This window comes from Pararge aegeria, chromosome 9, assembly GCF_905163445.1.
Source record: "Pararge aegeria chromosome 9, ilParAegt1.1, whole genome shotgun sequence".
Taxonomy (NCBI): Eukaryota; Metazoa; Arthropoda; class Insecta; order Lepidoptera; family Nymphalidae; genus Pararge; species Pararge aegeria.
Window position 1 is genome coordinate 18155013 of NC_053188.1, and position 24114 is coordinate 18179126.

The 24114-nt window shown below is 35.8% G+C and overlaps 1 protein-coding gene across 1 annotated transcript in view; it reads left to right on the forward strand.

Moving 5' to 3' along the window:
- The first annotated feature begins 5226 nt into the window (after positions 1 to 5226).
- The window catches only part of LOC120626505 (phospholipase B1, membrane-associated-like), a 51503-nt gene continuing 32615 nt past the window's right edge, over positions 5227 to 24114 (forward strand). The window contains exon 1 of the mRNA XM_039894031.1: positions 5227 to 5307. Coding sequence (XP_039749965.1) covers positions 5227 to 5307 — 81 coding nt within the window. The remainder of the gene's footprint in view (positions 5308 to 24114) is intronic.

The window sequence follows — 24114 nt, forward strand, 5'->3', positions numbered from 1 at the left end:
CAACTTTGTCTGCTAAGATTTTCTGATATTCCGCGAAAACACGCGGAGCCTATTATCATCTCCAGAAAGGAAGCTACTCTCCAATCTGAAATAATTATGAATATAATTAAAAAATTAAGGACTTAAAGTAATGTTTTTCGACATCCAAATATCAAGTTTCATGGACATAGGTAATATGAAAAATTACATATTGTCACACAAACTTTCTTCACCTGTGTAATTCCCTCAGCTGTGCCGAGGGAGTATATCATTCGGGGAAATCGGGGGATTTCATTTTTTAGCCTAACAGGGCAAGGGGACATAAATCATATCCCCTGATTAGCAATTATATCCCCTGACAAAGAGAAGTTTACCCTCGTTTATTATTACACGTTTACTATTAAGATATTATTTCCCCCCGTGCACCGATGCTCGGAGAGTATCTTTTAGTAGTAGTAGAGCTACAAGAGTTGATAAAGCTGTGGGAGTACATACAATTTTGTCCCCGGTCTATGCTATGGGTACAATTTTAGAAATCCTTTCTTGGTTTACCACCAAGATTTTTTTACGTTCAGCCGTTTAAGCCGTAGGTTGTACAGACAGAGTGCTGAATGATTTATCATCATCATCATCATCATGATCATCATATTGACCCATTAGCGGCCCACTACAGGGCACGAGTCTCCTCCTACAATGAGAAGGGTAGTCCACCACGCTGGCCCAGTGCGGATTGGTGGACTCTACCCACCTTTGATAACATTATGGAAAACTCTCGGGTATGCAGGTTTCCTCACGACGTTTTCCTTCACCGTTGAAGCAATTGCTATTTTAATTGCTTAAAACGCACATAACTTAAAAGTTAGGCTGGGATTCGAACTCGTCCCCCCGAAAGTAAAGTCGAAGTCCTAACCACTAGGCTATCACCTCTTCTTCAATGATTAATCATCACAAAGCCATTAATAGTTATACATTTCTCCTAATAGAAGTTGTTTAGCTATTGAGCCTGCTTGTCTTATCCCTACTTTGAAGTCTTTTAAAAATAAGTTTTCCTTTTGTGGGCATTTATTTATTTTATTGACGCCTAAACAGTTTATTTACAACTAAGAATTAACACAGAGTAAATAGTATATAGGTACACCAGTTAAGTACCCGCTTTATTAAATTAGTTATTTTTTTAAACATAATATACCTACTTTACATTTAAAAGTAGAGAATCTTTTCATTCACTGTAAGAAAAAAATACTGCACACCCATTTGTAAAGAAGCAACGAATTTTGTGAGTGGTGACAACATGTCTAGTGAACCTCAAATACATACAAACAGTACGTAAGCGGAGTTTCGAAAGTCGAATCCGGTACTTTATAATGTAGGAATATTACATCGTGCTCAGCGGATTTGGCGGAGGGTCAACTGGCCACTAGTCGGTCAACCGACTGATTGATTAGGCGTGGGTGTCGCTAATTATTATTAAAGTTCACACCAGCTAAACGAGAAATCGCAAGTAGGTACGTATTCTCATTTTTTATCCATTGCTAGAGTTCTTTGCTGAATGGCGTAGTTAATCAAAAAAAAATGGTATCAATATATCGCTGAAGCCTTTTTTAAGTAGTAGTAGTATTACTAACTCTGTGTCATATACATAGCTCCATTCCATTACAATAAGAGGAAGGTAGACGCTATGTGTATAAATAGCGACTAGTATATCATGTTTTGTTTGTATAATATAATAGGATAGACATGTTTTACAGAAGATTATTTGTTTACAAAAAATTACAAACTATTTAATATACGAAGTAAGTATGCGTGCGTTGGTGTGCGTGTGTGTGTTTGTAGTTAGGTAGCTGGGCATTTAGCTCGTGTAAGTACCAGGGTGTAAGTGTGGTGACTGGGGATGCAGAAATGGACAATCATATATCTATTTAATATATATATATATATATATATATATATATATATATATTGAAAATATCTATCTATCGGGCAGCAAAGTCATACATCATAAAATTTACCTACTTTTATGAGACCCTGAATTCCAGTTGTTTATGTAAGTGGCGAGAACGGTGTTGCATCACCACCATCATCAACCCATTACCAGCCCAAAAGAGGCCCGGGTCTCAAGATCCCAGAGTCACCGAGGGATCAGACCGTAGTCCACCACGCTGGCCAAGCGCGGAGAAGGAGACTTCGCACGTGACGTTATGGAGACTCTCAGGCTCGCTGGATTTTCACGTTGTGTTCCTACACCGGTAAAGCAAGTCATATTAAAATGCCTTAAATTAAAAACGCACATTACAGCAAAGTAAAGGTTGCGTTCCGGGAATCGAACTCTGTTTCTCCGAAAGGTAATCTAAGTCCTAGCCACTAGGCTATTACCGCTATTGAAAATATTATATCTTACTTGATACATTTTCGATATCTCATTTTTAATATCGATATCGAGTAATAGTAGAGTTTTCTGTGGCAGATTTGGTCAGGGTAAGTACTACCACCATGCTTACTTGTGCTGCTAAGCCGCACGGTGTTAAGGGCGTGGTTGCCGGTCTAAATACAGGTCCATGGGGCATACATTTGCGCCTTAGGTGGATGGACACAGGGCAAAACGTGTTTCTTGCATGCTAAGTGTTGCTCTGTTCATAGACGATGGTTTAAGGATGGAATAAAGTCTTCTTTAAGAAAAAAATCTTTATTCAAGTAGGCCCATAGGTGGCACTTTTGATGCGTACATGAGAATTACACGGTAGTGAGATGATGGCGATAACCATATTCCACTAAAGCTACCCTTGTAGCTTAGGAATGTGGTTATCAAAGATCCCTTGATCCAAACGCGTCCTGGTCTAAGAAAAAGCTCACAACTAACTTGGCCGGTTTTTTTTTATTATCACCATCTCACATTGTCATTTAAAATTATTAGAAGAGCAACCTGGTTAGAGCAATAATTCACGCCCAAGCTTTTTTATCGATTACATAGTCCTTTATACTATAAAGTCGTGGGAAATAGCTAGCTTATGATAGTCAGAATATGTACAACAAAAGTACAACTTACGAAAGCACACGTTTTCGAGAGGTGCAAAAAAACAAGCTTTTAATCATCAGACTTTCATCGTCATGTGTTCAAGGACACAAAACTTATCCGAACACGAAGTTGCAAATCGAATAAGTGCTTTTAATGCAAAAACAAAACCGGAAAAGTTTGAGTCACGCTCGCGCACTGGGATTCCGTACCTTGAAAGGAGACTGTATTTATTGTTGTAATCATAGCTGCGTCCATAAATCTGCGACGTGTTTAGGTGCTAGGAACACAGCTTTTTTTTTTATAATATCTTTTTATCAAAAGATGCACAAATGTAATTTAAAAAATTCTCGCCAAACTGGTTAACCAGTTTGTTGGCGAGTTAGAGTTCGTCTCATGTACATCTAACATGCACCTAAAGCTAGAATATAATAAAAACTATATCTAGTATATATATAAGATAAATGAAAAAAAAGAACGTTAGTGTACTTATGTACACGCGTTAGAAGTTATATCTACTTATTTGGCGTAGGATAAAAATCTTTTCAAAAATTTTATCTTTCGCCTTATACGTTTGGAGAAAAAACGACACTAAAAATAGAAAAAAAAGTATTGTTTGAATTATTTATAGTCAACTGTCAAACCTTTTTTCTAAAAACTAAAATGTTGACTAAAGCTAACTTCATGGTGTCGGTTTTTTGTGACGGTGTGCGCGCGCATCGTAAAAATTTATACTCACCATTTTTTTGTAACGCGCCAAAAGAAGTATAACTTCAAAAAATGCTGCTTGCCGGCAGAAATTAGCATGACGATAGTATTTCCCAGGACGCGGTCGGTCACGAAAAGTTCTGCTACTACTATAAGCTCTACTACTACTACTGGAAGACGGTATATTGTGCCGATCCCACTTAGCGTGGCTTATAGGCAAGACAAACTAAAATTGAAACTTTTGACAAACTAAGTCGAAACTAAAATTCAAAATTCATTTATTTCAAGTAGGCCTAGTTTATAAGCACTTTGAAGCGTCAAGACAGTCTGTTTGTAGTCTGTGTTTGTAGTGTACTCTACCACCGGTTCGGAAGGCAGATTCTACCAAGAAGGTTCTTCGGCAAGAAACTCGGCATCAACTCTGTTTCAACATCATATTACAGTTTGCAATCTTTAGAATTTTCTATCTTGTGAGAGATGAGAGCGTAACCTGCGGAATTATTCAATCGTATGGTAACCAAGATTTATTAAATATGGTAGGTCCAAAATTACCTTAACTAAATAAATAATACTTAAAATTGACCTATTACTTTTGTTTGGTCAGCAGAATTCGATGCTAAAGATACCTGCTAATAAAAAAAACAGCTTGAAGATGTATTGGATTCAAGAGCATATTTCAATGTCTGTAACTTCAACGTGTAGTTTTTTTTCTTATTTTTTTTTTTTGCATTTGTACCTAGTGCATAAATAGAAGAAACCGTGCATACGACTCATATTGAAACATCAAAAAACCACTCCACTTGTGTAGTGTTTCTCGAACAGGCGGTTAGTCACTGCATTCAATTACCAGTTGACATTTTAGGTCGTATTTTGCAACGTTCTGAATTCGAACCCGCTAATCTCACGCTAAATTAATAATACCTTACAAAATAAGGGGGAGCAAACGTCCTAATAAACCTTTATGTGTTAAAGCTATGTTATACTCATAATCAAATCAAATCGTGGGGATACGACGGAAGGTCGTGATAGCGACATGATACCACGTTGTTGACTTGTTGAGCAACAGAACGCGGGCGGCGCACTCGTGCGCGTGCGCCGCATTTTCCCGCCAAGCGCGATACGCGCACACGCGTCCAGTTACAGACTCAAAATTGTTTTCTTTTATGTGCATGTAACTTAAATAAAAAAAAAACGGAAATGTTTTGTTGTTAAAAAAGTTTTTGTTAATAATAATTAAAAAAATAGAAAAACTTTGAAGGCTTAGTGCCTTAAACAAGCTTTTTCAAAAAAGTCCATAAATCAGAACTAAAAACGGAAACGTATTGTTATTTAAAAAGTTTTTGTTGTTAAATGAATAAATAAAGATAAAAACTTTGAAATTACAATAAAAGCTTCAAACTTAATATTGCATTGCAAAATAGTTTTGATATATAAAAAGTATTTATCCGGAAACTTTGTATTGAAACAGTTATAAGGGGAACAATGGTGGTAGGGTGGTAGGTGGTGTGTAGTGTCGTGATGGTGTCAGGATGTGGTCGTTGGGGCTGCTGCTGCTGCTGCTGAGCGAGTCGCTCGCCCACAACGGCAGCTTCGTGGCCTTTAACAATGTGGTAAGTACTTTATCAATACAATAACACCAGTGAGTTGGACAGACGGCACATCAAACGCTTCGGAGGGAGCCGCTGAACGCGGCACAAGAGTCAAGACTTTGATTTGGAAATCTACTAAATACCTGTATAACGTACTTATTAATTTCTAACTGAACATCAATTATCGACGATTTTCATAGAAACTTTCATACCTCTGGGTTGATAAAATCGTATGTGTTTCATACTTTTTGACCGAGAGCCTAAACTAGATTTCATGTAATAACTTTACATGAAATCATGAAAAATGATGTAAGAAGGCGGTTGTGCCGAGGATGGGATATATTTAGTTTAGTAAGTGAGTAGCCCTTGTCCCTGCGAGAGAGGATCCCAGAGCTACAATAACCTCCAAGCTGCTTCTATGCAGTTTTGCGGGATTTAACACAAAGTCATAATTTATGGAGTTTACTATCATTATATTTATTACACGCTTTATAGTAGCTTCTATTGTTTGTTTGTTTGTACGTTTGTTATCGACCCATTTCAAACAAACTGATTTCGTTCAAACTTTGTAGATATAACGAGGACCGATTACAATGAACTAATTTGATAAGATTATTTTCCATTTTTCAATTAGCAAATAAGATTTTTGTTAATTTATATAATTATCATCTATAGTTGATAAAGCAGGAATGATGTTAATTTTAATTTCCAACCATTATCTTTAGCCAATTTCACATATGTAATATATTTGATGGTGAATGGGTGACTGATTAATTTTGCTCTATTAAAAATAATAGTTTAAGTGAAATTAAAATCACGCTTTTATAAAATACTAAACTTGAAGGTAGATATTAGTTTGGTTTTTATACCAAGCGTGTTTTTTTTAGTTTTTTAAGTCTAAGGGCTTCTTAATCCGTAGTTGTTCTAAGAACTAGACCTACGAGACCAACAAACTCTATCCAATATGCTAACGTTTTACTGCAAAATAAGCTTTATAAAATATATCCCATCCTCGGCACAACCGCCTTCTTTCATATGTAAAAATAATGTAGAGCTTCCACTCGCTGCTACGCTACAATGTGGGATGGCGGGCTTAGGTAACGAACTCCAACTACGTAACAATAATCATTAGTGATAATAACTGTTATCGAAGTAAGCGCTGAAGTAGAATAAAGGCCAAGTTCGTATATAATATAGAGTCAGTCGGTGACCAATCTAATAGGCGGTAATAGACCACTGGCCCGCTATTCTTAATTTTTAATGTTATGTGTTTTTAATTTATGCAAGTAAAACTCATGAAAGTGTACTTAAAATAATGTACTGGAGAATTATTCAAATATATAGTAAATACCAGAGATTGCACATCTCTACCTGTTACGGTTGGTTTACACAAATTAAATGTAACAACCTTCTCAATCATATCTCCGACTGCCCCGCACCGGTACACCAGAAGTTGCAAATCTACAAAAAAAATCATATACCATTTACTCAATCCCATCTCGGAAAACAAGCGCCTAGTATACGTATTTGTGCGAAATACAACGAGTTATCTATAAAGATACCTGGCAACGATATCTTTCATGACTCACCCACAGCTTTTAAAAATAAACTCGCCGAACACTTATCGGTGAGTTAATTTTATTGTAAATTAAGTTTACACGACGTTTTCTCAATGCTATGTACACTTGTAATTGACGTGCCTATCAGTCCATGTTTTTGTGTGTGTGCTATGTGCTCTTAATAAATAAATAAATAAATATACAGATTATATCATAAATCAAAAATAACGTTATTTCGACGCTATTTACTCATAATGAGTATGGATTCTTATCCAAATTTAGATGCTATTCTTGGGCATTTAGCGTAGATTATAATTGTACTTTACTCTTGTACTATACATGCTTATAAATACTTAAATAAATCATAGGTTATAAATTAACTTTAAATTCACGTTAGAACATAACTATTTATAGAGGACTTACTTACCTTCAGCCTGTCAAGATGTCTCAAACTACTACAAACCTGACAGACAGACCGATTTACGTTTAGGTCCTGTATCTGAGTTTATGCTTCTTTGGTTACGTCAAAGTTAAGTTTTTTTTTAATTATAAGAAACGTAACCTACTTAGATTGCAAGGCGCATGCGTGCATCCATCGAAGGACAGTATGCGGTGAACTTTTTAAAATTCATAACATGCGGGCCACTGTAATGAAATCTATATGCACAGTCGTACGTACGATATAATATTATATAACACTTAGTATAAGTATAGAGAAACTTGTGCATAAATTAATTGTTATATATAATGTATTTATTATCTTCCTTATTATGTTTTATTGATAATTTATTTATATGTATTGCGTTATTTCGTCCACAAATCTATATAATATATTACGTTCCTGCAATGAAAAGAGTCTGTTTTTTTTATTTGGATAAAAAATAACTAAACCACGGATTATTCAATAACGCGAAAGCATTGCATAACCACACGTCTTATGATTTAATATCAAAAACAATAAATAAGTATAGATCTAATTTTCTTTCATAATAACTAAAATCTCTTCAAGGATTATTTTTGTCGCTAAGCACGCACATTTGTGAGACTTTCAAAGGTCATTTTTTTTTGGATCATTAGATTTTTTTGAGAATTATATTTTCAAACACTGATGTAATAAGGTCATTACATCAACCCATTATCGGCCCACTACATAGCACAGGTCTCCTCCCACAATGAGAAGGGGTAAGGCCGTAGTCCACCACGCTGGCCCAGTGCTGATTGGCGGACTCCACACATCTTTGAGAACTATATGTAGAACTCTCAGGTATGCAGGATGGCTCACGATATTTTAATTACTTAAAACGCACATAACTTAGAAAAATTAGAGATGCGTGCTGAGATACGAATTCCCCCCCCCGAAAGTGAATTCGGGCTCGCACCCAATGTGCTATCGACGGTTTTTTCTTCTTCTTCTTCTTCTGCTTGCGGCTCAGGTTCGCCTGATCCCTGGTGCCAAGTCGGCCGGTTACGATCTATTGTGACGCCGCTGTCTAGATCTCCCAGCAAGTATTGGTCGCCGCCAAAAACAGCAGCACTTTCCTTGCTGGAAGAAATTTAACATCCTCTGGTTGTATTGTATCGACGCTTTAGTAATAAGATGAGTTTTTACTAATTTATAAAATGGATGAGATTTAGTAATTATTTTCTCTACCGATATATTAGTGCATCGTTAAATAAAATTGGAAATAAAATTTCTCATAAAATTATTTAAAACAACAGCGTAACTTAACACTACGTTTTTGAAATTTTGTCTGACCGTTTACTTTTTTGATCTTATGTTCGGGATCACGGCCGAGAAGGGCGCCAGGAGCGGAGGAATCGATGATCAGTGGCGTGCATACAGGATATGCACAGGGAATGCAGATGATATAAAATTATAAAAAGCCTTCCCTTTAGTATTTTTCATCATCATACCCTGTGAATACCCTCTATGCACGCGGCTGGCGAGGATTCACCACTTTTGCTTAAATTCCAAAGTCTTGATCATCGTCGTAAGGTATCCAGTCTGTTGGTGTTTTGTAGGATATCCTTTGGAGAGTGTGGTTAAGTATTATTCGATCTCATCCCCTCCTCACTATTCTACCATCGTACTGCAAGCACCGTGCGGGTTTCAGCCATATGTTGTTAATATCCCAAAAACTCGCACGAAGCGATTTGCGTCTTCTTTTCTTATACGGACGGCTGGGGTTTGGAACACCCTTCGGAGTTCTGTGTTTCCTAATTTTTACAAACTGGGTATCTTTAAAACAAGAGTGAATAGGCATCTTTGAGACAAGAACGTATAATAAGGTAATAAGAACGTGTAATAGGCATCTTAGGACACGTTCCATCAGGTGAGACTGTGGTCAAGCGATAGTCTATTACAGTTTAAAAAAAGAAAAAAAAAAAGGACAGGGCGTAAAGGAAGGACAAATAAACACACTTTCACATTAATATACTAGTAAGGATTACCCGGCAAAGGTTGTTGGATGGGTTAGTCCAGGGCGAGTTTCGAACACTCGTAGCTTTTGTTTTAAGTTTACGTATCTAGTTATCGCCATAATAACATCTCAACTATGTACACATTTTTTTATGTAACATCAAAAATGCCACGATGTATGTGCCAATTCGGAAATATTTGACTGACTTTGACTTATAATAGTAATGCACATTACACGTACAGCGTAATCTTACGCTCAGAAAGCGTCTATTAGAGGACCTATAAAACATGAATAAATTGTTAAGTAACTTATATAATTTAACCTAACAGGAGTATAATAGATAGACTGGGTCCGGGTTCGTGACTGTAACTTTTCGGAGTTATGTGCGTTTTAATTTAAGCAATTTAAATATAGCAGTGATGGAAAAAATCGTGTGAAAAGCTACATGACTGAGTGTTCTCCATAACGTTCTCGAAGGCAGGTGTAGTCTACAAATCAGACCTGGACCAGCTTGAGGGGCTTAAACCCTTTCTATAGAGAGGAGGCTCGTGTCCTGAAGTGGGCCGGTAATAAAGATTATGATAATGATGAATAAATCCATATCCCTACTAATATTATAAACGCCAATGTAAGTCTGTTTGTTACGCTTTCACGCAAAAACTACTGAACCGATCCTCATGGAACTTTGTACACATATTCCTGGAAGTGTTAGAAGTAATATACTTACTTATCCCGACATTAAGCTCGGTTCCTTTGGGAGGGGGGATGAAAGTGTTTGATTTTACACCATAACTCCGACAAATTATAACCGATTTAAATAATTATTTTTGTACTATAGAGGTTATAATATGTGTTTAATTTTGCCCAAACTTTGTGAAGATCTGATGAATGTAGTTGGAGATAGAGGACAGAACTCAACAGCGGACAGTAGCAAACCCCTAATTTAAGGCTTAGCGATACTGAATACTTTAAAAACAAAATCAAACGCAGACGAAGTCGCGGGCAACAGCTAGTAATTAAATAAATATACTAAGACATTACACACACTTCGACATCAAGCCAAGTATAGATAAATACTAAAAATATACAAATAAACACCCAGACAATGAAAAAAAATCATGTCCATCACACAAACATTTTAAAATTGTAGGAATCGAACCCACGGCCTTGGACTCGAAAGCAGGGTCGCTGCCCACAATATATATATACTACCGGTACCGTGGGAGCTGACAGACTGCGCGGACCGCACCGATTTGCGGGTGCCCATAATATTCTCGTTTGTTCCATTCGTGACATATAAATAATTATGAGTCGGGTGAATGAAGGAAACGCAGATGGTTTCATAAGCGAGAGGTTACTCGATGGGTGCTTTGCGGTGTTTTGTATAAGTCGTTATGTTACATCATTAAAACTTCACTCGCGGTGAAACCTTGGCGAAACTTACAAATAATAGAACAAATTATTTAGAAGGCCTGCGCCAAGTTGTTTTATGACTTCCTAAAAAGTAGTCGGTATGTTTTTATAATTAACTTATGTATATAGTAACTCACGTTTACATAATCTGTTTTTAATACCTACTCTTAAATGGTGAGCATTAAGCGCTACGTATGGACTCCATTGATTACGTGAGTTTTTTTCTTTATTTGCAAGCCTTCCCCCCCTTTGGACTTACATAAATAATCGACGTCTCCTAGTCAACATGATCCTCAGTTAATTTAAATTTTAATTTCAATTTTATTTTGTTTAGCACAATGCATAATGTTACATTCAAATTCAAAAATGCTTCATTCATGAAGACCTTATTACAGGCACTTATGAAGCGTTCATACATTCAACATGTTACACTAATGTTAGTGATGGTTATAACTGCATTCGTTAACTTAAAACTAAAGCTAGGAGGGTTTCAAACGCGCCCTGGTCTAAGAAGGGCCCACAAAAAACGTTTTATCTTGTGGTCTTCGATTTTAGAGCCTCATTATTTTGTTAGGGAATAATAAAATTAGTATACATCAATGACATATTCACGCACAAACACACAGACAGATAGATAAACTGGCCACACTTATAACAACCCTGTTTTCGCATTGGTGGCTAGAAATAATTCCCATATAAATTAGCATGTTTTTATAACTGAACTCGTTGACGTAAAGATTCCCATTCACAGAGAATCTGTAACCGGCGGCGATTGCACGCAGTTGGCAGCGATAAATCGCTTCGAAACTACTCGTTTGCATCGGGACGTGGCGACACAAAAGCTCGTGCAAGTAGTACCTAGTATTAATGCCCTAGTCAATATAAATAAATAAATATACGACGACAATACACATATCGCCATCTAGCCCCAAAGTAAGCGTAGGTTGTGTTAAGGGTATTAAGACGACTGATGAATATTTTTATAAATAACATACACGAACTACTTATTATAATAATATACAGATAAACACCCAGACACTAAAAAATATTCATGTTCATCACACAAACATTTTCCAGTTGTGCGAATCGAACCTACGGCCTTGGACTCAGAATAAATTAAAATTTTATTGAATAAAAATTTATAATTTCTTCAATCTTTATACTCCATACAAAACAGATCTTTGGCAATGTACCCTCTACGCACGTTTCGCTCCAAACCGGAGCATCCTCAGGAGATGTTGACTTTACAATGCATAATTGTTAAGTTTAACAAATTATAAATTACACCATACAGATTCTCCTGCTTTTCGCGGAGTATAGCAAATTAAGCTTAATTTTCATAATATATCATGGAATTCCGCAAAGTAACGCCACGCCTGCTTCTATCCAAGCGACGGATTGCCAAGCGACGGATCGCTAATCGATTGCCCCGTGTATGGACCCCTTAATTTGTTTTTAATACCTACTCTCAAATGGCAGACATTAAGACGTGCTATAGGCAGTAAGTAGTAAGCTTTGAGTTAGCGAGATCTAGGAGGTAGGTGTATTAGTGATGGCGACACTAATCCTATTAGGATTTAAAAACGAAACGGACTTCCGGATGACAGATCGGTTATGTAGCTACCAACCTAGTTTATATCCTTCCTTGTTATTTTCTATCGCACGGATTGCTAGTGATTCACTTTTGAGGATACTATTGAGGATAACTATCTATCTTTTTTTTTGGAATGAAATATTTGTAACACAAAAAAATATAAAAAAAAATAAACCTGAAAAAACCGGACAACCGAGTTTCACTCAACATTAAAATTTGAGATTTTAGTACAATTGATATCGAGAATCAATTAAATCACCGGACTGAGTCCGCAGACTTTGACAATTCAAAGTGTACACTGTCAAACATAGCTAACTTCAGGGTGTCGGTTTTTTGTGACAGTGTGCGCGCGCATCGTAAAAATATTGTTAGTGTCGTTTTCTCTAGTAACGTAGAATAAAGCGTGAGATACATTTTTTGAAAAGATTTTTATCTTGTTACGCCAAAGAAGTTTAACTTCTAAGGTATGTATATAAGTACACACACGTTTTTTTTGTATGTATATATGTGACCTGTGAGTCAGATAGATAGCGATCAAGTTTCAAAACGCAATAATTAATATACCATCCAGCCATCGCCTTTCGATAACCTTGGATTCACTTACTCAACTCGCGGTTGGTCAATGTAGCTGGTAATAACTGCATTGGGTGAAAGGGTACATCCTGTGGCTACGTCATTACTTGTTGGAATCATTCAAATTTCATTAATCCAGGTAGGCCTAGTGTATAAGCTCTTTTTAAACTACAAGTCAGTCTGTTTGTATTGACTCTACCACCGGTTCAGGGCAGATTCTATCGAGAAGAAGCCGGCAAGAAACTTACACTAAGTTTGGATCAGAATCATCATCATATCAACCCGTCACCGACCAACTACAAGGCACGGGTCTCCTCCCACAATCAGAAGGGGTTAAGGCCGTAGTCCACCACGCTGGCCCAGTACGGATTGGTGGACTCCACACACCTTTAAGAACATTATGGAGAACTCTCAGGCATGCAGATTTCCTCGCGATGTTTTCCTTCACCGTTGAAGCAAGTGATATTTTAATTGCTTTAAACGCATATAAAACGACTAAAAATAATATACATAAATACTTATTATATACAAATAATCACCCAGGCACTGATGCCAATCACACAAACATTTTCCAGTTGTAGGAATCGAACCCACAGCCTTAACTCAGAAAGCAGGGTTGCTGCCCAATGCCAATCGGCCGTCAGATTTAGAATTTAGAATTTCTTTTAATGGAGATGTCTCTTAAAAAGGTCCAAGTTTGTATTAAACGTAATCTTTTAGAAAAGTCCTATTATAGTATAAAGGACTTCGTAATCGATAAAAAAGTTTGGGTGTGAATTATTTATAACTCTAACCAGGTTGCTGTTTAAATAATTTTAAATTACAATATCAGATGGTGATATAAAAAAAACACCCGGCTAAGATTGTTGTGGGCTTCTTCTTAGACCTGGACGCGTTTGAAACCCTCGAAGCTTTAGTTATAAGATTACGAATATGGTTATCGCCATCGTCGCACTACCGTGTACCCATTTCTCATGTAATGTACGAATAAAAAATTGCCATCTATGCGTCTACTTGAATAAAGATATTTTTCACTTTGACTTTGACATTAAAGAACAAAGATGGGGTTAAAGGATAAAGGGTTTAATTTTTCTACAATGAGGTTCGGATGAAATAAATCCTCTTTACGTTTCGAATACGATATTCCATTTATTATATTTTTAATATAGCAGCGAGCGATGCTGGCTGTATGTCGGTTTACCTTCGCGCGTTAAAAAAAAGTCATCACAGTCCGGTCCGGCAAGGGGAGGTCCCGGGTTCGAACCTCGTTGGGGCAATGGTTCAGCTGTTAATCATTGAAAACCTTTCGTTTATATTTAATCCCGCGGGTCTTATTTAAGTAAGTACGTTTTCAGTATCAGCATCATACTAAATACCAACCAAACTACGTAGGCCTACCTTAGCAATGCATAGACGACTGGCGTGCCCTACAACGAGCGCGAATCACATATTTAATGTGGTTCAAGCCAGTATTAAAACAATATATAGCGTAGGCTCTAAACGGTTTCTACATAAGCAGGATATTGTCACATCTATACAAGCATTTCAATTGGCTTTAAGTTAACACTATAGAATACTATTTGGCAAGGTCTTTACTCAATATGGAATGTTTACTAGAATGAGCGGATATCCATATTTCTTCTAGATACACACCGATGTAGATACCGTCAAGGTCATACGGACTATAGGCAGTAGCTGAACTAAAAAAATTAGAGGGTTATGGCTCTACCAAAGTGGTAAAACGAAACCATTAGAGCGACTTTGTCCAAATTAATTTTTTTCTAGATTAACACACTAAAGGAGGTCATATCGATTTTAGTCCAGCATTGGATAGGCGATTGATGATATTGATGTTGAAAGGTGGTCCTAATATTTTTTTAAAGCCAAATAATTTTTTTAATAAAAAGAAAGTATTTCAAACATTATTCCCCTGATCTCTGATAAAAGTCGAAGATTTCCAGGTTTTTCTTTTTTATATTGTTTAAAAATGAAGAGCACAAATATTTATTAACTGAAGCTAACTTACCTCGTCTCAAGCATATAATTGGGCTTCTGTGTCGACTGTTGAGGCATATTGAATGTATTTTCAAGTTACATAGGGATAAAATAAATAATATCATTGTGTAGAAATCACTGATATTTTGGTTGGACAAAATTGGGGATCGGCATTTTAGGTCGCGTTTTAGTTTCAACATCCCAAAACCGAATTTTCATGCCACGCTCTTGGGCTAATGCATTGATTTAATTTGCAACCTCGGCTTATTTAATCCTACCTTCGTTCATCATCATCATCATCATCATATCAACCCATTACCGGTGCACCACAGGGCTAAGGTCTTCTCCCACCATGAGGACGGGTTAAGGCCGTAATCCACCACGCTGACTCCGAGCAGATTGGTGGACTCCACACACCTTTGAGAACAACATCCAGGTTTCCTCACGATGTTTTCCTTCACCGTTGAAGCAAGTGATATTTTAATTGCTTAAAACGCACATAACTTAGAAAATTTAGAGGTGCAGGGATTCGAACTCGCTCCCCCGAAAGAGAAGTCGAAGAACTACCCACTGTGCTATCACCGCTAACTTAATAACTCTAATATTACTGATATTATAAACGCGAAAGTGTGTTTGTTTGCTGGTCCTTTGCGCCCTAATTAAGATACAAATCAACTTTATTTTTGGCATAGGGTTAGTTGAAAGTATGGAGAGTAAGTAGGCCTTCTATGCCCAAGGCGGTATTTGAAAAAAACGTAATAAATAGAAGAAGTCGGGCAACAGTTCTTTTATAATTATAAAGTTTCATTTGCTTTAGTTTTAGTCAATAATGTATGGAAGCGGAACAAAGTATATTAGAGTTGTAAAGCCACTCTGTCCCAGTTCCATAGGTTAATGCATGGATATTATAATAATTATGTCTTTAAACAACTTAAATCTAATTTTAATTCATCAGTGACTATTACATGTGAATATACACATAACGTATTTATGAATGCGTAACAAAATAATATGAAAACATATAAACAACTAAAAAAGTGGTGAGTAAAGTAATAAAAACTGACTTGTCTCTGATGACTTACTAGCCGTAACGGGAGCATTCAATGTTCATGGCGTAACTAACAGTTGCAATGTTTATCTGTCTGTATTTATAAAAATATTATTGCCTAATTAATTTAAAACGACAATAATGTCGTTTAATTTCATTGCAGTAAATCAGGAATAGGTAATAATACCTATTTCTGATGCAATGAAAAATGCAATATTTTTTATTCTTTTAGTCTCTAAATTTTAAGTTAATTTTTTTTTTTCTTCATTTTTAAAAACATTTGCACACTGTACCTATGTCACAGTGTATTGTAAAGGGATTGTTTAATTAAACGTTAACTTGTAATGTAACTACAATTTGGCAAATAAATAAATATTATTTTTACTATTATTATTTATAAACAAGATTAAAAATTAAAAATTCAAGTAGGCCTAATATAAGCACCTTTGAAACGTCAAGTCTGGCTGTTTGTAGAGACTATACCACCGGTTCGAAAGGCAGATTCTACTGAGAAGAAGCCGGCAAGGAACTCAGCAGTTGCTCTTTTCCAGCTACTTATGCTATATGCGAAAGATGTCTTGAAAAGACCCCGCTATGACACCAGCTAAACCTTTTTTGCATATAAATAGCTAAACCTTTATCATAAATATGTATAGGTTTCGTTGAAGACATTTTTCTAAATAAGTAGCTAGTAGCGACCTTATAAACCTCCGATGTTTATATTAGCTCTATACGATATCATAATAATAAACATCCTTAACTTTCATTATTATAGCACAACGCCTCAATTAGGCAAATAATAATTGATATTTCGTCATATTACCGGCATTATCAATTAAAGCATCCTTCACTTTATTACTTCACTCAGAAAATAAATGTCTAGGTACAAATTTCACTATCCTGCAGATATTTCCGTACAGAAGGTCATAATAAAATAGTTTCTTTTTGGAAGTATAATATATATACCTAATCGTACTTCCAAAAAAATCCAAATTCTCTATATTGATTCGTTAGAATTCTGTGACAATACGAATCTGCACTGATGCGAAACATAAAGCATGATAGTAAGTTGAATATATTATCTATCTATCTATCTATCTATATATATAAAAGAGAAAGTGTGTGGGTATGTTCCGTATAGGCTTTGAAACGGCTGGACCGATTTCAATGAACCTTTCAGGGAATTTCCGGATTGACCTGACGAATAATCCTGTTAAGTTTGGTGACGATCGGAGCACTTCTATTTTTGAACTGTCAAACTGTCAAATACAGCTTTTAATTACTATGATGATATTCTATTGTTGGCTGTACATGGGTGTAGATAATGATCTTCACCCGCTCGGGAAGAGAATGAATACGGAGAGAAATAAATGATTGAATATATTATGAGACTTAAATAAACAATTTAATGATGTAAGTTTAATGTTTTAATAAAATAAAGCAAAATCTAGCCCGGCGAAGCGGGCTGGGTACGTTAGTAATTAATAAAATAAATATTAAGTAAAAATAAATTATACAATAGAATTTCATTACATATTAAAATTAGTATTTATGTTTCTTACGTAAATAAATTATTATGTAATAATTATTATCTACTGAGTATTAGAGAGTATAATTTTTGTTTAAGGAATTTAAAATGTCCTTGCTTTAAAGTTAAAGGAAAACATCGTGAGGAAACCTGCATGCCTTAGAGTTCCCCATAACGTTACCAAAGGTATCTGAAGTCTACCAAGTGAGCCGGCAATGGGTTTTTTAATCAATAAAAAAATTTCAAAATTCTAAATTCATTTATTTCAAGTAAGCCTAATATAAGCTCTTTTGAAACGTCAAGTCTGTCTGTGTGTAGTGACTCTACCACCGGTTCGGAAGGCAGATTCTACCGAGAAGAAGCCGGCAAGAAACACAGCAGTTGCTCTTTTCCAACATCAACAATTTACAATTTACATTTTAAAATTCATTTTTCTATCTTGTGCGAGATGAAAGCGGAGACGGATGCTTCCAAGCAACCTTGTCATTAAGAAATTCATCAATTGTATAATAACCTCGCTGTAATAAATGTGTCATGATGAGTATAATAGAAGTAAACATGCGGGGGCAAAGTGAGTGCATGACGGCAAAATAGTTTACCATTCGCGATTTTTTTTTTCGGTGAAGGAAAACATCGTGAGGAAATCTGCATGCCTGAGTATCCACACATCTGGTAATTTGTTATTAAATGATATACAATCACCCTTAAATGAATTACAAATTTTATGCAGCCTAGTAAACTGCACTAAAAGTTTATTATTACTTCTAATAAACTGTAACAATATTAATATATAGTTACAGTCCACTTTGTTTTATATTTTGTCATAATTTAGCTTCTTTAGGCCCAAGAGGGGCCTAATTTAAATATTGCACGAAAATTAAATAAAATACATAAGCCTGCCAGTTTCTATATCATACTATGTATATTTTTAACCGCATACTGAGGTACGGATGAAATAAAAACATATTTACGTTTTGCAACCACTTTCAAGTTCTGCTCTATAGAAAATAAAAATAAAGCCGTTTTAGTCGTTTCAGTCAATGGTCTTCTCGCGAAAAGCTTCGACCAACATCTTTAGAAGCTTTCGCTTGGTTGTTGGATCAAGGGTCGGATACATTCTGTATTCGCGCCGTTTCAAGGCAGTAGTCCTTGAAACAGCGCGTATTGTGAGGATGTTCCTCCCTCTGGAGCCCTGACCGCCGGTTGCTTGGGCATTCAAAAGCCCCGCAAGCGGAGGGTGGTTTTTTTTTTCTTATAAATTTTTAATAGCGTTTTTTGTTTTAGTACGCATTGTAAAGAATTTAAAAAAAATTAAATCAATAAATGATAGAAAATAAAGCCCTTTATTACTGATAAGAACTTAATTGTTAAAAACATAAATATTCAAACAATTATTTAAAACAAACTGTTCCTTATAACTATTTTTCTTAACCTACTATTAATTTCTAACAGTTTCGCTCTTCAGTACGCCCTTTGGACGAAGGTTCCTCCTTCATTCCTTTTCATGCATCTCTACCACGCGTTAGTCTTTGCCATGTTGCTCCCAGCATTTAAAAAAAATCATCGCACCACCTTATTCTCTGCCGACCTCTAGATAGCTTCCCTTCCCTCTGATACCATTCTGTAACTTTTTGCCCACCTATAGTCAATTAACCTAATATTCAATTAACCTAATTCTTCAAATAAATGAAAGTTGAATAATTTTATTTGAATTATACACTTAAAGATTCCCCATGAATCACTTCGTCCATTCGTGAGAACCGTATACTAATCCGTTTTTTACTTTTCGCGACCAGACAATAAGAAAATTTAGTGATGAAATAAAAAGTGTCAGAAAAAAGACTTATTTTTGTAGTGTCGGAACAAATGTCTTATTTATCAAACGTTTTTCGGTCCCATCCTCTCATAGGGTGTATTATAAAGCTGATAAGTTTGTTTAGTTGCACGTGTTAATCTCAGTAACTACTGTATCGATTTGGAAAAATCTTATATGTGTTTATTAGTCCATTTATCGAGGAACAATGCATAACATCAAACTACGACCAGAAGCGTGAAAAAATAGACCTTTCGAGAGCTTCGGATGAGTGCGATACGTAAACGGTTAAAGTTACGCCAAAACAATGTATGACAGAATTGTTGTTGAATACGTGGACGAAGTCGGGGGACCGCTAGTATTCTTTTATTTTTATTTTTGTAAAGTAACCTTGGCAAGCTGTAATTTTTCTTTCGGCAACAAAAGTTTGAAACATTTGCGAACTGGCTATTAAATGCATTCAAAGAGTTTTGAATGACGATAATTTAATGTGTTTAAAGATTTGCAAATTGTTATTTTATGATTCATAATTATAGTGCAATGCGTTACCTAACCTGCGTACTAACTTTGTTGCTTGTTTATTATTTTTGGAAATCTTATAAGTGCGCATGCCGAAACAGTACCGTGTCGATAACCCTCAACGAATAACTCAAATATTAATAAAAACAAAGACAGATTTGACGCACGTACATAACAGACATCTACACTGACGATCTCCCCCAATGCGTAGTGCTGCGGTCTCACATAGGCGGTCCCGGATTCGATCGCCGTTGCTATATTTTGAGAATACTTAAGTAATGTCTGAACTTTCTCTAGTCAAGACAAAGCCGTGCCCCTAATCGATAAAGCGTTCCGATACGATGCCAGGTAGAAATAAGAGTATAGGTTTCACTAACTACCATACTCCTAACAGGTTAGCCCATTACCATCTTAGACTGTATCATCACTTACCGTCAGGTTAAGTTTACAGGGTGGGCTACTTTGTAATGGAATTAAAAATACATTACAACTCCGCAAGATAGAGAAATGATTGTATATGTATAAAAAATAAAAATAGTTTATTTCGGTAAGAAACAAAGTGGAATCAATATATCGCTGAAGCCTTCTTTTAAGAGTAGTATTACTACCCCTGTGTCAGAAGACTCCGCTCTTATATGTTGATGTTGGAAAAGAGAAACTACTGAGTTTCTTGCCGGCTCTTCTCGGTAGATTCTCCTTACCCAACCGGTGGTAGAGGCACTACAAACAGACGTTTCAAAAGTGCTTATAAAGAAGGCCTACTTGAAATTTTTTTTTACGACATTAGACACATCGCCATCTAGCCCCAAAGTAAGCGTAGCTTGTGTTATGGGTACTAAGATGACTGATGAATGTTTTTTATGAATAATATACGTAAATAATTATAATAAACAAATAGACAATGAAAAATGTTCATGTTCGACACACAAACATTTTCCAGTTGTGGGAATCGAGCCTTGACTCTGAAACCAGGGTCCTGACCTGTCAAATTAAAATTGAATTTTGATTTAATTTTTCTATAATGAAGTTCGGATGAAATAAAAACATCTTTACTTGTTGCAACCACTTTAATAGTCTGCTCTACATTCAATATGTGTAATTGTCTGTTTGACTGTATTCCGTAACATGCTCGAAGGTCTATGCTGACGAAAATTAAACAAAAATATTCAAAAGGCCTATTTTATTTTGTTTTTGTTACTATATTGAGAGAGAGAGAAAGGGATTTTAAGATGGCACCGAAATGTCAAGGTTTGGCCAATGTGGCAATAGTTATGATTTTGTACAAATATTTATCATATCAAGGCGTCCAGTCCGTAACTGTGGTGCGTGCGTAATCGTAAAGCGTCAGACTTTTAAAAAGCAATAATAAAAGGGCCAAGCAGGTGGCACACGTGATTGCAGGTGGCAATCAGCAGGCAAACAATGAACAAAGCAACACTTCGCAGGGCATCCAAGGAATACGTCCTGGAACCAGTAGCGTTCACAGGGTCTTTAGCCAGGGGATGCATAAAGCAGATACCTGACATAACATGGAAAAATTCCCCTACAATGAATGATTACACTTTTATTGTACACCACATAAACATATAGTAAAATTATAAATAAAAATTTAACAAAAAGTATACAATTTAGTGGCCTTATCGCTACATAGCGTTCTCTTCCAGGCAACCAAAGGCGTTAAACACAGCTCAAGAAGATAGGTAGACATTTTAATAAACATGCATATATACCTATATATACAAATATAATATATACATATAATCAAATTACAATAAAATATATAGATAGTGATAATAATTAATATATACCTATATAATTAATATCAATAATACATAAATATATACAATATTGCCAAACTACAAATAAAACAGAAGGGAATAGGCATGTTAAAGATCCGCAGATTCAGACAAAAAATGATCTTTGACAAGTTTTTTAAAAATGGTAATAGACTGTGCCTCTCGGATTTCAAGAGGCAAGGCATTCCAAAGCTTAACAGCCTGAACAGTGAAAGATCGGTGGAAGAAAGATGAATTATGTGAAGGCACCCTTAAGATCAGCTTCCTTGGAGTACGGAGAACTTCACCTGGGCGACCAACGAATTTAAATTTTTCCTTTAAATAAGGTGGAGAAGAAGAAAAAAAAACACAGTAGAGATTAGTAGTAGTATACAATACGAGCTATATAAAATAATTTGGGTAGGCAGTGCTTTTGTGCGTGTATGAAGTGCACACCACTGCCTGGAACGTGTCGCGTTATGTCCATCAACCTGAGGCGTAGGTGTTAAGGAAGGTTATGTCAACTCTTCGTGCCTGGGCACGTGGTGAACTGGGAACGCTTCCGCACACAAACACAACAACTGTATCTAACTTACCTAACAGGTCAGCCCGCTATCATCTTAGCCTGCATAATAACTTACGAGTACCATGTTGATATAGCACTAAGGCCTAGATTGTAATTGACTACAAAATTAAAATAAAAACGATAAACTCTCATTTTTTCCTTCACCATTCAAGGTAACAAATGAAAAGCAAAGTTACCCAAGTCGAGTGCATTTCAAAAGCTCGCCCGATACCGGTCTGGGGCGGTCACCTTTCTTGATCGCTCCATTTACCTGTTAGTCACAGCTCCTTACATCATGTCAGATACAAGTACACTCGACTTTAGGCCCCAAATGTGCAGGCTTGTTTGAGGCAAAGTAAACACATCGAAGTTATTCGATTGACATTTGGATCGCAGCGATTGGTTCGGCTTAGTACAAAATTTGAGAGGAGTCGTTTTCGAGTATGGAATACTTGAACATCGGAATAAAATGGCTCTTATTACCATTGTGTTAAAGCTCTAATGGGCTTGCAATAATTTATCTCAGGCATCCGACGGAATGTTCAATCAATCTTTGTTTATCTGAAGGCGTATTCCCTCGATAAATTAAAAACAGTTATCGTGAAACAACTTCATAAAAAACATAGCAGGGAATGTATGAACAATTATAGGCTCTTGGACCTATTCTATCTAAAGTCATTGAGAAAATTAATAATGCTCTAAATAAATCCTTCGAGCAAAATATAAATTATTTTTAGATGAGCAAAATGCATATAATTTAAAATGCAAGATTCCCGTCTGTGCCTTGTTTATGAATTTAACCAAGGCTTTTGATTTCGTTGAGCATGAGATCTTAATAAACAAATAGTATGCTTATGGTGTTAGAGGAAACGTTTCGACAAACAGAAAACAAATCACAGAAATATCGAGAAACTTTTGGAAGAACAATAAGCAAGCTATTAACTCCTCGGAATCAAGAATAATATGGTGTGGCATTCCCCAAGGTAGTGTCCTGGATCCTCTACTATTTATATTAATGGTCAGCATAAAATGGTTTTATTTGCTGAAGATAGCACTGTTATTTTTGCGAATAAAACCATATAAATGGCCTCAAGGACGATATTAATATAACATTGGACATAATCATCTAATCTTCTAATTTAATGACGTTTAGAAATAAAGGAAATACACAATGTATTTTGAATATTAAATATGGAAGTAAATAAATTAGTTAAGTAAAGGATAAAAATTCTTGGGTGGCAATAAAAATTACAAGGGGGGTACAATCTAAACTGTAAAAAGCATGTTGTATATATTTGCACAAAGCTAGGGCAATTTTCTTTTTCGCTATATATGTTGACCAAAATCGGTAGAAACTTCAGCACTGTTGCCTGTATATCATGGCTAGGTTGCCTCTGAGTTGAGGTATTGCATAATATTATGTGGAAATTCGACAGATGAAGACACGGCTTTTGAGGCACAAAAGAAATGCATAAGAGCAATACATAAACTTAATAATACTGACAGTTGCAAACCGTATTTTAAGAAATATAATATAATGACATTGCCATGTATGTACATTTATAAGACTATCATTTTTACTAAAAGAAACTTGGATTTATTTGAAAACTGTTGCAATAAAAGACGTATGCATAAACTACGCAACCCATACAGCAAAACAGCTCTTTTCCATAGAGATTTTTCTGCACCAGTCCACTTTTATATAATCACTTACCTAAACACATAATTGAGACGCGTGAATTTCCTTCGTTTAAGCGGAAATTGAAAGAATTCTGAATGATTAAAGGTTACTATGTAATTAATGACTATATATATAAGGCGTGACATTACTTAGACGTGATTTTTTCTATCATACCAATTTGATTTGCATGCTGTTAAGCGGAATTTGGTTAAGAGCTAACCATAATATTTAAGACCTGTAAACTAACCCCAAATTCGCAAATAAATAAATAAATGTTTCTAAAACAAAAATCAGGATTTGCAACTCTAAAACGAGTGGCATAAGGTCTATTTTACTTTGACGAGA